The sequence below is a fragment of the Bombus bifarius genome, unplaced genomic scaffold, assembly GCF_011952205.1.
Source record: "Bombus bifarius isolate JDL3187 unplaced genomic scaffold, Bbif_JDL3187 scf7180000009832, whole genome shotgun sequence".
Taxonomy (NCBI): Eukaryota; Metazoa; Arthropoda; class Insecta; order Hymenoptera; family Apidae; genus Bombus; species Bombus bifarius.
In genome coordinates, this window is record NW_022885363.1 from 863,892 (window position 1) to 879,884 (window position 15,993).

Here is a 15,993-nt window from a genome sequence, read left to right on the forward strand (position 1 = left end):
GAAATGATCAACTTACGATGCAAAATGATTGAAATTAATGCTATGGTTTTTAGAGTATTTCATTTCGAAGTTTGAAACCCGTCAAATCGACGGGTCCTAGTGTTAATTAAAGAATTTGAAAACCTGAAGATTCGAATACTTGAAAATCCCTAAAATCCGAAATAATTTCAAAAATTTGCTAATTGAATTATTCGGGAATTCGACGTGAAATTTGTCCGCAAGTTTTGAATTATTGTAATTGGTGAACGGTGTTTCTCAATCAAAACAGAAAAATTAGCTCTACTCTTAATTCTTTACCAACTCACAGAAGTGAATGCAACTTTCCCACGATTACAGAGCGATTTAAAACCAATATTATACATAACAAATAAAATTCAATTAAACTCGTATTTTATTTTCTTCGATCTAAATACGAAGAAAAAGAAAAAGAAATCACAAACGCATGGGATCATGAAAGAGAAGATGGTTGGTAGCGATCTGACACCGGAAGAACCGGCTCCCTCTCAAGAGCTGCGCCAGGAATGAAGTCATTAATCGTATTCCCCAGCAATATATTATTTACAAATTTCCATTTCTCATTATTCTTAACGCTTGCCGCGCCGTCAACCATCTGCCCGTTCTAAACTGCGAAATGGTTCTCGCGATTGGAACCGTCTCTCCGGCGTGTATAAACGAATATCCGCTCGCCTGAGCGATGAAATTGGCAGCCTCGCGAAGATGTAATTAAGCTGCCTTTCGGTCGTTCTGCGTGCTGGCTTTTGCATGAATTTTACCATCTCGCATGCAAAGTTGCGATTGAAACAGCTCGAATCATGTACAAAGTAAAAGACCAAAGCGTTTGCAGTTAATAATGGATGATTCCTGTTAGTTTTAAGGAGGAGCACATGATAACTGGCATTTCCCGTTTTTTACTGGCGAACTGATTTAATCCCCTTGATGGAAATTTTCAAAATCTTATTGGTCATAATATTAGGATATCGAGGCTGTTAAAATACCGTTCAGCTTGATAATTATACCTTTGGCTTCTGCGAAACTTGGCCAATTTACCAGCTATTTTTAAAACCTCCCAACGACATTGTATTACAATTTTCTTGTTTGATCATACAATGACATTAAAATCGATAAATCAAGAAAAACGCACTTATCATATTTTTGTTACCACGTTCTTAATATCTGTCGGAGTCAGGTTGAAATTTTGGGGCGTTCGATGAACCTTTACTTGCTTTACCGTCGCGGATGTAGCTAATGTTTATCGGTACAAATATGGACACTACAAGAGGCTATGAATAATAGCGGCGATAGCATGGTCGAGATGATGGTGACAACGAATTCAGGTTCGATAACGAATCCACGGTCCCCGGGATGACAAGTATCAACGTAATACACGATTCGGGTAATTTTCTCGATAACTCGATCAGCAATTCGTCCAACGACTAACTAACTCACTCATAATCCAAATGAAACTGCCCTTATATATTCCTGTCCCCACTTCTCGAGTCAATCCTTGTTTTTAAGGAGAGTCATATAATCATTCCATAGCTCTGTCTAGTGACCCGCTATGTCACCTTGAACCCGAACCCATCGTCATAAGGCCAGGTTGGAAGCTTAAAATTATTTCTTATTTTTTATTGCTTAAACGTAGCTATCGTAAAAGTCTTGACTATGGTATTGGGGTTTTTCCCAGCATTCCAGACGGGAAATCGCGCTGTCCTTCCATCTCCGACATATCTATCATCGCCAGTCAGGAGATTTCTGCAATTATTGAGCTTCGATCGTACGACAATATGGTTAAATTTTAGACAGCAATCGCAAGAATTCTAATGGAATTCACGAGAACGAGATAAACGCAAGTTGATTACAAGGGAAAGCAATTCGTATCAAAGCTGTACCGGAAGTTATGTCGAGAAACCGACGTGGTATCTAGCATTTACACATGTAGCTGACTTTAAAATCGTTTGAAATAGCAACGTTTTATCGAATCTTTATCGGCGGTGACTACTCAGACTAAAACGATTGCTATTGAAGGAGAACGAACAGAAGCGAGACCAACTGAGAACCGCGCCTTAATGGAAACGAACTAACGACCCGTGGAAACGTAAACGCAGTCACGTACTCGCGGGTAACGATAGACGAGTGACCAATCAATGGTCATTATTTATGGTTATGGATACAACCACGGGGCATGACTGCTTTTCGTACGATTCCGTGGGTCCCGGCAGTTACACCTTAACGAGTGCCGCGGAAAAATGTGAGCGGTTGCTGTATGCGATCACGTAGACCGAATAAAATTCGCGTCGATTCTTTTAATCGACGGAACTTCTGTCGCATGTTCTCTGTGTGTCTCCGTTGTGAGTGGCCGTAATTGTCCCACGGTCGAGCCATTCTTTCAAACGTGTTATTATTGTTGCTTACTTGTGGATTCGAAACGCGTAGTCTGCTTCTTAAGGAATTTCGGTATTGTTCAATCGACGGAGGAAAAAACGTATTGAGATTCCTTTTGTACGACGTAAAGTTTGATTTATTACGCCGGTTGTTATTTCTAACTTTAATTTAACTTTTGAAAGTCTCGGTGAATTGTTCTTCGATATAGTTTCTTCGTGATACGTTCGAAGGGGACAAATGGTGAATAGAAACTGGGATTGAACGCGCTGCGGAATTCGATTCGTCCCGTTTCCAATTGACGGCAACTCGAAAACAACGAATCGAACTCTGTGCAATCGTAAATCATTATTGTCGTCCCGTTAATTGACATTAGGGCTGATAGGAGGAACGCGATAAATGTCCCGTTTCGTTTCCATGGTTTTATCGCGAGAAACGAAACGACACGAGCACGCGAGAATGGATAATTGATTATTATTAATGAAATGCTTGTCCACGATCATGCTTTTTTAACCGGTATGTTTTTTCTTTTTTTGTTCTCAGGACGAAGTAAGTAACGAGCCACGACAGTTACAGGCCGTACGTTCGAGTGCTATAGGCGAGACGATTATGACGAAAACGGCACCGGACAAACGTGAGCGTTTTCCAAGACATTACTGTTCACGCTTGTTTGTGCAAGCTTGCCCATCGGCTGGCGTCCTGCTAAAATCGCGTGGACGCGTGTCACTTTTCCTCAATTCATTGTATATACAAATTACGACATACTTATCGCAAGTATAGTTCGCATATACTTAGCTCGTATCATCAAACTATTTAAATGGTCAATTATTCGGTATATCGGTAAAACTCATATACATTCACAGATTAGTTTCAAATTTTATCAATGTAATCACGATAGCCGTGTTTGATTACAGTGCTAATGAAATTTCAAAAAGTATTCTGTGTTCGTAAAAATTTTCTCTCCTAAGTGTACAAATATTCAAATACTCAAGAAAGAAAGATAACAGTCAATAATTCTAGGAATGGATGTCTCCCTCAGTGATAGATGTGACATGAGCTTGAACATGTCTACTTACTAACTAGGAACTGTATTATCAATTTTGCCCACCTAGCTACAAATTTGCTGGATCAGAAAATACCGTAAATTCATCTAACGAAGTTTAATAAATAGCTTATCAATTCATAATTTAATCCTTTTTCTCACAATATCCAGTCATGGCAAAAAGCTACAAATTTGCTGGGTCTCAAGAAAGATACTCAAGAAAGAAAGATAACAGTCAATAATTCTAGGAATGGCTGTCTCCTTCAGTGATAGATGTGACGTGATCTTGAACATGTCTACCTACTAACTAGGAACTGTATTATCAATTTTGCCCACCTAGCTACAAATTTGCTGGATCAGAAAATACCATAAATTCATCTAATGAAGTTTAATAAATAGCTCATCGATCCGTAATTTAATCCTTTTTCTCACAATATCCAATCGTGGCAAAAAGCTACAAATTCGCTGGGTCTCAAGAAAGATACTCAAGAAAGAAAGATAACAGTCAATAATTCTAGGAATGGATGTCCCCTTCGGTGATAGATGTGACATGATCTTGAACGTGTCTACCTACTAACTAGGAACTGTATTATCAATTTCACCCACCTAGCTACAAATTTGCTGGATCAAAAGATACCGTAAATTCATCTAACGAAGTTTAATAAATAGCTTATCAATTCATAATTTAATCCTTTTTCTCACAATATCCAATCGTGGCAAAAAGCTACAAATTTGCTGGATCTCAAGAAAGATAACAGTCAATAGTTCTAGGAATGGATGTTTCTTTCAGTGATAGATGTGACATGATCTTGAACGTGTCTACCTACTAACTAGGAACTGTATTATCAATTTTGCCCACCTAGCTACAAATTTGCTGGATCAAAAATACCGTAAATTCATCTAACGAAGTTTAATAAATAGCTTATCAATTCATAATTTAATCCTTTTTCTCACAATATCCAGTCATGGCAAAAAGCTACAAATTTGCTGGGTCTCAAGAAAGATACTCAAGAAAGAAAGATAACAGTCAATAATTCTAGGAATGGCTGTCTCCTTCAGTGATAGATGTGACATGATCTTGAACATGTCTACCTACTAACTAGGAACTGTATTATCAATTTTGCCCACCTAGCTACAAATTTGGTGGATCAAAAATACCGTAAATTCATCTAATGAAGTTTAATAAATAGCTCATCGATCCGTAATTTAATCCTTTTTCTCACAATGTCCAGTGACGGCAAAAAGCAACAGACACGAAAATGATGTCGAAGAACAGGTGGCCACCATTGGAGACGAAGAGGTCTTAATTCCACGAATGACATTTCACTCCTTAGTCGGTCGCGTTTCCCGTTCGTTTCTGCGAATAGCCTAGCGCGAAACGCGACTCATCTGCTACAACACGAAAACTAACGAGCGTCCGACGTCTCGACGTAAATTACCATCAAATGTGGGTTACGAGTTGCTTTCCTGTGGTCGCGATATTAAACCAGACCCCCTTGGGTCTACGAATATCGTGTGGAAACCAACGATACTCTCGTTGTCCCTAATAACGAAGGCCGATTCAACATTAAAACTGTCAATCGTGTGCGGATCGAAGTCCCGAGACGAAGCTGCACACGTAGCTGGACTCGCAATTCTCGTGAATCAAGAATGACTGCGAGGAGAAGTGGAGAAGGCTGGTCGGTCGGCCGTGTCGACACGCTTAGCCTCGTTTGTCCCGAGTAATGGCCGTAGTCATAACTCAACTCGCGACTTCGAGTCGAGGATCGAGCGCTCGGTTGAGTCGAGGACCTGACTGCAGTCATTTCTGCTTGCTTGACGTGACGCTTACACGCGACTGACCGATCTCGTTCGGCGAATGAGCAGGATAGATCAGATTCACGGAAACGACAAGTCGATCGAGTCGTTTCCCTTCGAACGATCGCGCAACCGATCAAGAAGAAGCAATATCTGCACGAATCGTCTCAGTAGCCTTCGAAAGCGCATCTTTTGTTCGTGCAAACGGACAATCGCTAGGGAATGGTTGGCGAAACTCTGACGATCGCAAATCGTCGTGAGAATGTAAATTCGTTGCTCTCGTATTCGATGGCCAGTGTCTTCGAGTTCTTGCAACCTGAACGTTTCCATCTTTCTCTCTGCTGTTTCTTCTCTTCGACTGTGTGCAGATAGAACCCGATAAACGGATATCAAGGATATCTCTACATTCCTTTAAAATACCAGTATCGAACCTTCGCAGCAGTTCCGTCTTCGAGAAACGCGACACGACAATTTCTATCGAACAGACAGCTACAGACAGCTATTGTCGAAATCACGTGCCTTTCCATGTAGACCGACTGGCCGCTGCTGAACTTTGATTCGGTCCAATCCACGCTGATTAAGAAAAACGATATTTATAGGAATAGTTATCGATACCGGTCGAGAATTCCTTTCTTTTGCAAATCTATCTATGTAACAGTTTTCCCAGGTAAAAGATAGTAGGCAACGATGGGCATTTCCCGTTTATGGAACTCGCGAGCTCCCCTGTGGCGAGCGTCTTTAATTACATGTGTTTCCTTCCACGCGGGAGACCAATGAAGCCAATATTTTAATACGAACCGAGGCACAGTGGCGAACGAGCTCGTTCCGCGTACCATCTACTCGAATGTTCTCATCGTTAGCGTATGCTCAACGAGTTTACGTGGCTAATCGGTGGAAATTGGCCGAGCGCCCGACCGCTGTGTTCGTCCTTTTAACGACGCACCCTTTCCTCTATTCTATCGTTACGCTATTTCATAGCTGCGGGTTTATTCTCCTTCAGCGATGAACACGAATGATTATCGATAGTAAATTTGTTGAGATTGATTTAGGACTATACTTGACTCGAAGACTTAAAAATTTAATGTTTGATGTAAGCGAGTGCATTTTTACGCGCGTTATACAGAATTATATAGGGAAACATGTGCGAGTGAACGTACTAGCGGTGGATAATAATTGAAAAATGTGTTTCTTACGCACAACTGATCGCACCGACGTGATTTTTCAGAAAAATTCCATCGACTTTTTGATTATAATTTGCATTATCTATTTTATCCTCTTATTTGCCTAAAATAAACTATTTACAAATAAGTCTTCCAATGTAATTCTTAAACAAAACCAAATCAATCTTTGATTACTATTCATACTGTTTATATCGCTGACATAACAAATTACTATCGATTCTGCAGCTTTGTAAAATTATCGCTATTTTGTTGTGTGCATTGCTCTGTAATTGTTATGAAAATTCTATGATATTGGCACGAGAACGCTATGAAAATGCTATGAAATCGCTATAAAGCTGATCGCATGAGTCCTAACGGGAAAAATCGAGGACGATGGTTTCCCTTAATAGCGTCACGATTCACGAGCCTCGGGGGCTAATTCCGTAGAAAAATCCGTTTGCTAGTGACAGGCCGGTAGATAGTTTCATTAATGGTGATTTAGAGAAACGACCGGTAGGACTGGTAATTAAAAACAATAATGAAACTCTGGACGCGACGATCGTTAATTAGAATTGATAATTGCAAGTGGTGATCGCGACAGGCCGCGGGACGGCACGAACGTTAGCCAGTATTGAGAAACTGTTCCTGTAGCCGGTCTTGTAGACCCGCGATAAATTTTCCGACTTCTTAATTGATTTCTGCTATAGCCAGAGTAACGCGCTACCTTCCGCAGGTATTTAAGCACTCGACTGCAATACGAGGTTGTCGTGGAACCAGTCAGATTTTCTCGGCCCTCTGTACGTAGATACTTCAGAATGATTTAATTGCAATTTAACTCCAATGTATTTGCACCTAAAAAATTTGGAAAAATGAAATATTACAGTGCATTGGCCTTTCTTTGATATGTTACAGTAAATATATTAATTCAATAAATTTATTTTCTAGATAATATATGTAGATATTTGACAGATTTCGCGTGTACGTGAATGTGTTCAGAAGCAAGGAAAGTGAAGTTTTAATTAATAAATGCACACATTTCGATTCTGGTTTAGCATGGTTTGCCAACTAGTAGTTAACATACTTCGTAAAGTGTATCACAAATTATCTAACCAAACGATATTCAGACATATGTACTCTGTTAAATCGAAGTCAATTTTTCCAACTATTAGATCAGTGATTTAAAATATTTAAAAATAATTTTCTCCTTTTCGAAAAGAGCCTTTCATATAAATTCAAACAAATTCAGACAAATCACCGTTGAATCGTATAAAATTCCTTTATCCAAAAATAATGCTTTCTCTTCCTTCTTCAATCTGTTGCAAACTTAAATAAACCAACTTTATTCCAACCACCGATCTGGCTTCCCGACTTCATTTCATCAACAGAACAGACACCTGCGCGATTGCAAAAATACGTAACTGCCTTTTTAGATCGGTAGTGTCGTAGACGTGGTTGAGCTCGCGGTTTCTCGAGGTATGATCCAGCACCTGTCCCACTTCGGTTCTGGTATAGCTCTCGGTTGTTCCAGAGAGTATCGTTTAATGAATTCTTTGCGTCCCTCCCTCTGCGGCCGTTTCGCATCCGTCGTCGTTGGCAGACGTAATTAAAAGGAACGTGACGCGCAAGTTTAGTGGCGCTTTAAGAACGAGTCGTATCATTGCACGTACGCGGCACCGCGCGATTCATAGTGGTACGACTCACCTCGCGCAGCCCTCGTCGATCGTTGGTTCGATCGCAATCGAGAAAGACTCGACGTCAATCGTGCGAGTCGATCGTGTCCAAGACTCGTAATTATCAAGCCATGCTTTATGATTCCAGCGTTGTACACTGGTAGAATTTCAAATTGCAAGCTTTTCCTCTGCAGAGCCAATGGAATGACGAAAATGAGCCTTTAGATGAAAAGAGCAAGGGATAGAGTTTAGATGTGATAGAATCGATAGAGCTTCAGATCGCAAACTTTCTCCCTATACAAGCGATGGAATTATGAAAATGAGTCAATGAGATAGAGCGACGACACATAGAGTTTAAGTATTGTTTAAGTAACATTTCATGAATTTCGTTTCACGCGAGATAGTTGATTACTTTCTATTCACCTTGGGAACGGGAAAAAGTCCTGAAACGCTGTCCTCATCGGTTCACGCCGCTCTCTGCGGGGTTTTGCAAGAACGATCGATAAATTTATGAGGACTTGATCCCAGCGCGGCGTTCCTCTTACGCTCGCTTCTAAGAATCCGTTGGAAACGGTCTCCTTTCTTGGTACGATCCCTACATCGAGTATCTAACTCGTAAACTCTCAAAGACGTTCAGTAATGTTTCCAATACGGCCGACCATGCGACGGCCTCTGCAAATATCCTCGAATGACACGAAAGAAACGCAAGGGGCGTTTCTCAAGCTGGTACCTTCTTTTTCTTCCCTTGATCGACCAAGGGCATAAACCCTTGACAAAAACGTGGCACTCCCTTTGCAAGAACATTAGGATATATGTTTGAATCACGGTGAGATGGCCGAATGATCCAGCGAATCGATCGTTTTTAGTCACACGGAGAGAAGATGATTTCGCTAAATTCGTCAGCAGAGGTTGTCGATGCAAGACGAACTATTTACAAGTTCCATCTTTCTCCCACTTTTTCCGCCAATCTCCGGAATCCCGTGACAATCCATCGATTGCCTCCAAACCAATTCGAAGCGTAGGCCAGGCCCCTCTCGTCTCTCGACTGGCTCACCGCCGATACCAGCTACAATTAAAAGCAACGTGACCAGCGAGCCAACCAGCAAAACTGAAAGAGAACGATCCCGACGGTTTCTACGATTTGTTACGCAAAGGCTGAACGTTGGTTCAGGGGAAACTCTGTTCTTTCTGCGAGAGGCAGGGGCGAGACACAGAGGGATATATGTATTGGTGTAGCTGCGTTTCGAGGATGGAATCGAGTGGATGATGGTACGAAACGACTAGTCGTCCTTCAGCGACAAAACGCTCTCGGCTTCGTCGCCTGGATGACAGGACAATGATGAAGCGGTTTAATTGTTCTCGATCCGACGAGTTTTTCCGTCAATTGAATTACATCGGTAAAATTCTGAGCAAGAAGCGAATAGTTGAAGACGCGTCCCTACGAACCTGGACAGAAAGCAAAAACCAATCAGCGCGCCATTATTCTTCTTGTGCGAGAAATACGTTTAAATATTTGATACGATTCAATTACCTTATCTTGTTTCTTCTGTGATTTATATTATAATCCATTTTACCTGCTAGTATATTTTTCTTCGACACAAGTGTAATAAGTGAAGCAGAGTTCAATGGCTATTTCTTGTAGCATGAGTAATTGGAAAGATGACTATCAGGTGACACAGAGGCAAGATTTGTATGATGCTCGCTTGTCCTTCAATTCATAAATTCTTAGATTGAATTATTTATCAAAGAACAATTCTGTTTTGTAACGGTAAAAGCACGTTAGCAGACTGAAATGCTAAATTAGAAATTGTAAAACATTTAAACTTAAAATAATCTTATGTACAAGTGAATTTGTAATGAAAATTGTAACGGATTGTCGTACAGTGACTAATTTTCCCTTATCCTATCATACTACCCTCATTCGACCTGCAATCCAAACAATGTCTATATTTTATCTTATTTTATCTTTGGGCTGTCTTAAATTTTTCTAGTAATTCAACTTTTTTTAAATTATGTTATATTTTTTTTTTTAATTTGTTCAGTAGCGCATCTCTTTCTGTTGCCGGTTATTTAATTCTATGAACAATTATAATAAAAAAATTCCAGCAATATAAACTATCATATTATTCCCTTACAAACGATTCAATAACTCTCATTTTCCCTAAAAAAGGGAATCGTCGTCGCAAGATAAACTGTCGTTCCGCTGGAAACACGACAACGACGACAGGTGACGAGAACTGACAATGACTCGCGGCGTTAATCAAGGACGGCAGCGTTGAAGAGAAACGACGCGACGAGGAGAGCGAGGCGCAGCCAGGTCGGTAGCTGACGTCTAACTCAAGGATAGGTCGAGAGGAAATTAGTGTTCGTTCGCGGCCGCACGTCCTCGGTATGCGAGGTACTTTCGGGGATGTACTCACTCTCTCGAGGACGTCTTAGCGTTATTGGTTTTACCCCTCGAGACGCCTACAGCTGTTGAGAAGAGGGGGAGGTTGTTCCTTAAATGGAAAGCGTGCAATGGTGCGAGACAGAGAGAAGTCGAGAAGCGGAACGAGGGTCGAGAGAGCGAGAAGTGGGTTCCTGAATGCCTCTTTCCTGCCACTGACAACGAGACTACTTCGCTTAAGTAATTAGACTGCCGACCGTTCGTTACCTCAGTCATTTCTGAGCAGTAGTACAAGAAACTGGCTGCTGCCCTGTCGCTTTCTCGATCGCTCGTTTTCAGCGTTCTAGAAATTTTTGTGTTTCGCCGGAAGCTCCCTTAAGGCGGCATTTCAAGATGTTATTTTTTGAGCGATCTATAAAATGAAAAATTGTTAAGTAATCGTAGATCGATAGGATTGAAATTTTTTGTAAATGTACGGTCATACCTCGAGAAAATACAGCATAATTTTTATACAACTATCTTTAGCACTATTTAATTTATTACATGTTTTTCACAGTGTGTCAGTCTGATGGTCTCCCACGATTTATATTATTCTATCCATCCGAAATAGGAGAATTAAATATAATTAGAATTCATATAAACGTCGATATAATCCACTAGAACAAAACAAGAAAAATGTATTTTGGCAAAACACAGCACGTATGAAAAGTAAAAATATGATTTTTATCATGGAAATTTTATCTTGTCCAAATGATACATCGCTTTCTTGAAATTATTCTAATTTTGTTATTCATTTGTTATTGAAATCAAATACAGAAAATTAAGAACATATCTTTTTCAACCGCTTGAAACGAGAACATTCCATTATGAAAGAATCCACGAAGCAATTAAGAATTGAAAATTTCCATGTACTAGAAATAAAAGTAAAAAATTACCCATTTTATAAGTATAGCAACGTACGAGAAAATATTTGCACTAACGAAAAGGAAGTTCTAGCGTATCATAGTCATCTTCTGCAATTCTAAAAATAATCGATCTTAAATATCCTGGGTAACGGTCGAGAATCTGAAAAGTAATAATCTTCGTCCGTTTGTTAGTTTCCACGCCTAGAATCATGAATACTAATAACCGCTGTGGTTGGTGGGATTGGTAAATTGTTGAGATTTGTATAAGCACATAGCAGACCGTTCTTCTAATTATGATTCTTCATTCAAAACTTCATATTCCGAACTGGCAATTTTCCAGTTCCTTCGATCAAATAGGATCAAGTGCAGCGTTTAGAAGAAATTGATACTCTTTCGATGGATGCGTATTTTTTCAAGAGCTGATCCGGAACAATAAGTCGTTTCGTATAATAATCATTCTAGATTGTATCTTGATGCTCCGCCTAGAAGATTAATAAAAGCTTTCTCGGTGTACATATACATGCATGCAAGGTGGCAACCATTACGATATTTATAACGAGTTATTAACGTCCAGAAGAACCACTCTTGCGTTCTTCTTGCATTCGAAAAGCATGGTAACGCCTATATATTGTAGTTGCAGCGTCTTATTGGATTGTTCAAGCTTCTGACCAATAAATTGCATCGAAAACAAAAGAAACTCTGGAGCAAGAAAATTTATTCGCTTATTTTCCCAACTTGTATTCCAGTTGCTGTCGCGTCAACTCTAAAACACGATAAATAATCAGCATTATTTAACATAAATGAAAAATAATTGACTTCTTATATATATATATTATATAGAAATACCTTCGTATTCGTGTTGAATTCGATGATTACAACTATTCCAGTCTTATTGCATTGATAAAGCCAGCTACCAATAAATTGCATCGAAAGCGAAAGTAACGCGCAAAGTTGCGTTAATTCAAAAACAAATAATCAGCGTAGAGGAAAAAATAATTTCTTATCTCCTTCACCAAAGAATATCTCAAGCCATCAGCCAATAATGTTGGTAGTTCGCTTTGGAATATAACAACAATAACGCGTTTGATTTACGATTAAGTTGTCTCTGTTAACTTCGCATAACCAGTGGTGCAGAGTGCGTGAAGGACTTCTAGCAGCTTCGCCGGACGACGATAAACGGTGAGGAGGACCGTCTACGAAGAGAAAGACTCAGCCTCGTGGACCAACTATTCCTCTCGTCTTGAACGGACGTTTATTTCGTCCGGGAGGTGAGGCCTCCTTCCGAACGAACCTCTCTCGTTATGGTAGAGTTGTACACGAATAGCCAGGGAATAGCAGTTAAGACCGACTAGACAATAAAAGTTGTCGTAAAGTTTGTCACTAAGCGTGCGCGCACGATGCCGCCGCGCCGGTTCGTTAATTTCTCAGATTTATTGGCGCGTAAACTTGTTGAATCAATGTTCTCTTCGACCGCGAAACACCATTATGAATCGTTATGTAAGGCTAATTTTTGATTGCTTTATGTACCCTTAGCGTTTGTTGGGCAGACCTTTGTTCGAGGGGACGATTTAGAGTTTAGAGGGATGCGAAGGTCGATGGTCGTTTCTAACAGAAGCGAGTCTCAGCTCGGTGTAATATTTGTAATTGCACGAAAATATTCCTTTCCTTGGACATGTACTTTGTTGAAAATCTTTTGAAGAATAGAACCTTTTACTACATTTATTAAATGTTATTGTTTGTTGTTGAAACCGTCGAATATATTTAAAAATAATAAATTAGTATACAGACTATATTGGCTGAGACGCTCGTACAGTGAATAAGCCTATACTCGTCGATAACTCGGTAGATAACTCTTGATAACTCTCAGATAACTCGTCGATACTGAACTCTTTTTGGTTGCGTCCGTTTATTTATACTGGTCGGGGGAGAGCCGGAAAATTCAAATTCGTCTTCGTTCGACGGTTGCACGTAGCAGCGACGTTGTTTTGCCTGCAGCTTATTTATTCTTACGTTACATGTATCCTAACGATCTTGATACTCCGAGGCAAAACAACAACATGATTTGAATTGTCTTCTACTCCTCTACCTTTTACAATACAATGGAACCTTTTACCGCCATTTATGTTATTTATTGTTATTTCAATCAGTTCGTATCTTGGTTTCTTATTCGGTTCTTTTCCAAACTGTGTACGAGAGCAGTGGACAGATGGAGAACTGTCCTAATTATATTTCGTCTTCATCGTGAAATATGATCGGTCATTCTAATGTTAACCCTGGCAAGTGACGCTTGACTTTAATGGTCAGGCGTAGAATCTGTAGAATCTATTGTTTCGGTCTACCTTCTGCTTCTGACTCGAAAGCTACATCTCACGTATATAAATATTTGTATACGTAACATTTATCTCTAACATTTTTAGACTCATATTTTAGGGTACATTGCACTCTCATTAATAATGAAAATTTCTACGACCTATGTTCATGATTGTACAAGAGAATGTGTGCTTATTAATGCATTTTTCTTTTAAAAATTATTCAAATTTGAAGGAAGAAATGTTTAATTTACAAAGAAGACGCGAACCAATTTCCACCACTGGTCGACACCTGGTTAAAAGATGATACATAAATACATTCTCTAATCGTTAAACAAAAACTTAACTTATCTTAGCTTCTTAGATTTATATTAAATTATAATACTGTTATATTAACATTTCTTTCTTATACATTTAAATCTCCTAACCGCAATAATCCCAATTCTTCAGCCACTTCGACAGATATCAGCTGACGATAGGATCCTACCGTGTTGCAGGTCCACGAACGAGGAGGGTGAAGAGGTCGGACGGCCGTGGCAATGGCGGCACACCCGAGGAAAAGCGTCCGCGGACCGCGTTCAGTGGCGAACAATTGGCCAGGCTGAAGAGGGAGTTCGCGGAGAATCGATACCTGACCGAACGAAGGAGGCAACAACTCTCGAGGGATTTGGGTTTGAACGAGGCGCAGATCAAGATCTGGTTTCAGAACAAGAGGGCGAAGATCAAGAAGGCCAGTGGCCAGAAGAATCCTCTCGCCCTTCAGCTGATGGCCCAGGGTCTTTACAATCATTCGACGGTGCCTCTAACGAAAGAGGAAGAGGAACAAGCGGCGGAACTCCAAGCGAAATGACGACAATAGGATCGATCGAATAATTGAAGCTAAACTTATCGACGAGCTCGTTCGACGTTTCGAGATCTTGTAAGAACTCTCATTTCTCGCGTCGAATGTCGATCGCGAGAGAATGAAAACGTGTCGTTGATAACATATCTGGTGAACCGTGAAAACGGGAGTGGTTGTATGAATGCGTTAGTCTTAGATAATTTAACGTTCCTCCCGTAAATTTTGTACGAAAGATCGTCATCGAGACCACAGCCACTTGCGCTCCAAAGATTGTACATCTACATTCTATTATCGATTTCCTGAAATTCGAAAATGATTGCATAGTCAAATTAAGATTAACTTAGTCGGTTGCCTTTGTTTCTTCTATGTTTAAAAATTCGGATATTTATTTCGTGGAAAAAAAATTCAAAGCCACCGACTGAATATTTAAGCGACTGCTGAACGAATTTTTGTAATTCGTTGTCTTAGAGCTTCCCATTTAACTTGAGACCGATAAAACCGCGACGCGACGTATCCTGCGACAGGAAAGCTCATGAGTTACCGGCGTTATGAATCGAATGATGGTGGTCGTGCGCGCGGCGATCGCAACGATAGCTATCATTCAACATCGTTTGTAAGGGAGGAATTAGCACGTACGTTCCTATATCACGAATAAAAATGTCGTATTTAGAACCAGGGGAATGAACGGAGTAATCGATCGATCGTCGTGATTACACGCGAATCGTGTAAATCATGGTGAAATGGGTTGTACAGTGCCATTTGTACAGTTTTCTCGCGAACACAGTAGATCGAAAAAAAAAAAAAACGAATAGAAGTCATCGTTCTCTGATAAAGGAACCAGTATTCGAGGGAGAGACAAAGAGAGAATGAAGATACTTTAACCAAGGACAAGTGTGACAAGTTTGTATGAGAGGAAGTTTGCATGAGAATGAGAGTGAAAATGTAAAGTCCTAGTTTCGTTTCGTTAATTTATTGTAAAAATGTAAGATATCGTACGATTGCGACGTGCAATAGAAAACATTATACATATATGTATGTATGAAGAGGAGTAAATAGAAACAACGTATATGTATAGGTATATATATATAAATATACATATATATACGTATATGTATATATAAAAAAGATTGATATAAATTGTCGTGTAAATAAAGTGCAACTTAGCGAGAACGTCGTCTCGATAGACTGTTTAAAAATAACTTAGTTATTTATTTACCTATGCTAATACGGAAGGCTCGATACAATATCGGGCACTTATACCTTGTAAGAATTATTTAAAGATCGAATTAAATATTCCCACTATCATGAGCCACGTATCAACGTATACTTGTTCTATCTTCAACATCCATCCTGTTCCTTTGCTCCTAGATAATTCCTTGATTGTATGGTTTAGTCGCCGGTCAGGATAAACCTTATTCAAACGTTTGTACAAATACACCGACGATGCTGCGGACTGATAAATAGTCGATTAAATAATTACGCGGCACCAATGAACCGAATTATC

General features: G+C 39.8%; 1 protein-coding gene and 1 long non-coding RNA gene across 2 annotated transcripts in view; one reads left to right on the plus strand and one right to left on the minus strand.

Moving 5' to 3' along the window:
* LOC117215858 (segmentation polarity homeobox protein engrailed-like) overlaps positions 1-15,283 on the plus strand; it is a 108,870-nt gene extending 93,587 nt beyond the window's left edge. Inside the window, exons 2-3 of the mRNA XM_033462395.1 lie at positions 2,923-2,928; positions 14,128-15,283. Of these exons, the coding sequence (XP_033318286.1) occupies positions 2,923-2,928; positions 14,128-14,498 (377 nt within the window). The 3' untranslated portion in view covers positions 14,499-15,283. The remainder of the gene's footprint in view (positions 1-2,922; positions 2,929-14,127) is intronic.
* LOC117215885 lies at positions 10,099-12,048 on the minus strand. Its single transcript, XR_004489231.1, has 3 exons — positions 11,370-12,048; positions 10,919-11,090; positions 10,099-10,846 (listed from the first exon to the last, which is right to left on the minus strand). It is a non-coding gene; the product is annotated as an uncharacterized LOC117215885 (long non-coding RNA).
* Positions 15,284-15,993: the final 710 nt, after the last annotated feature.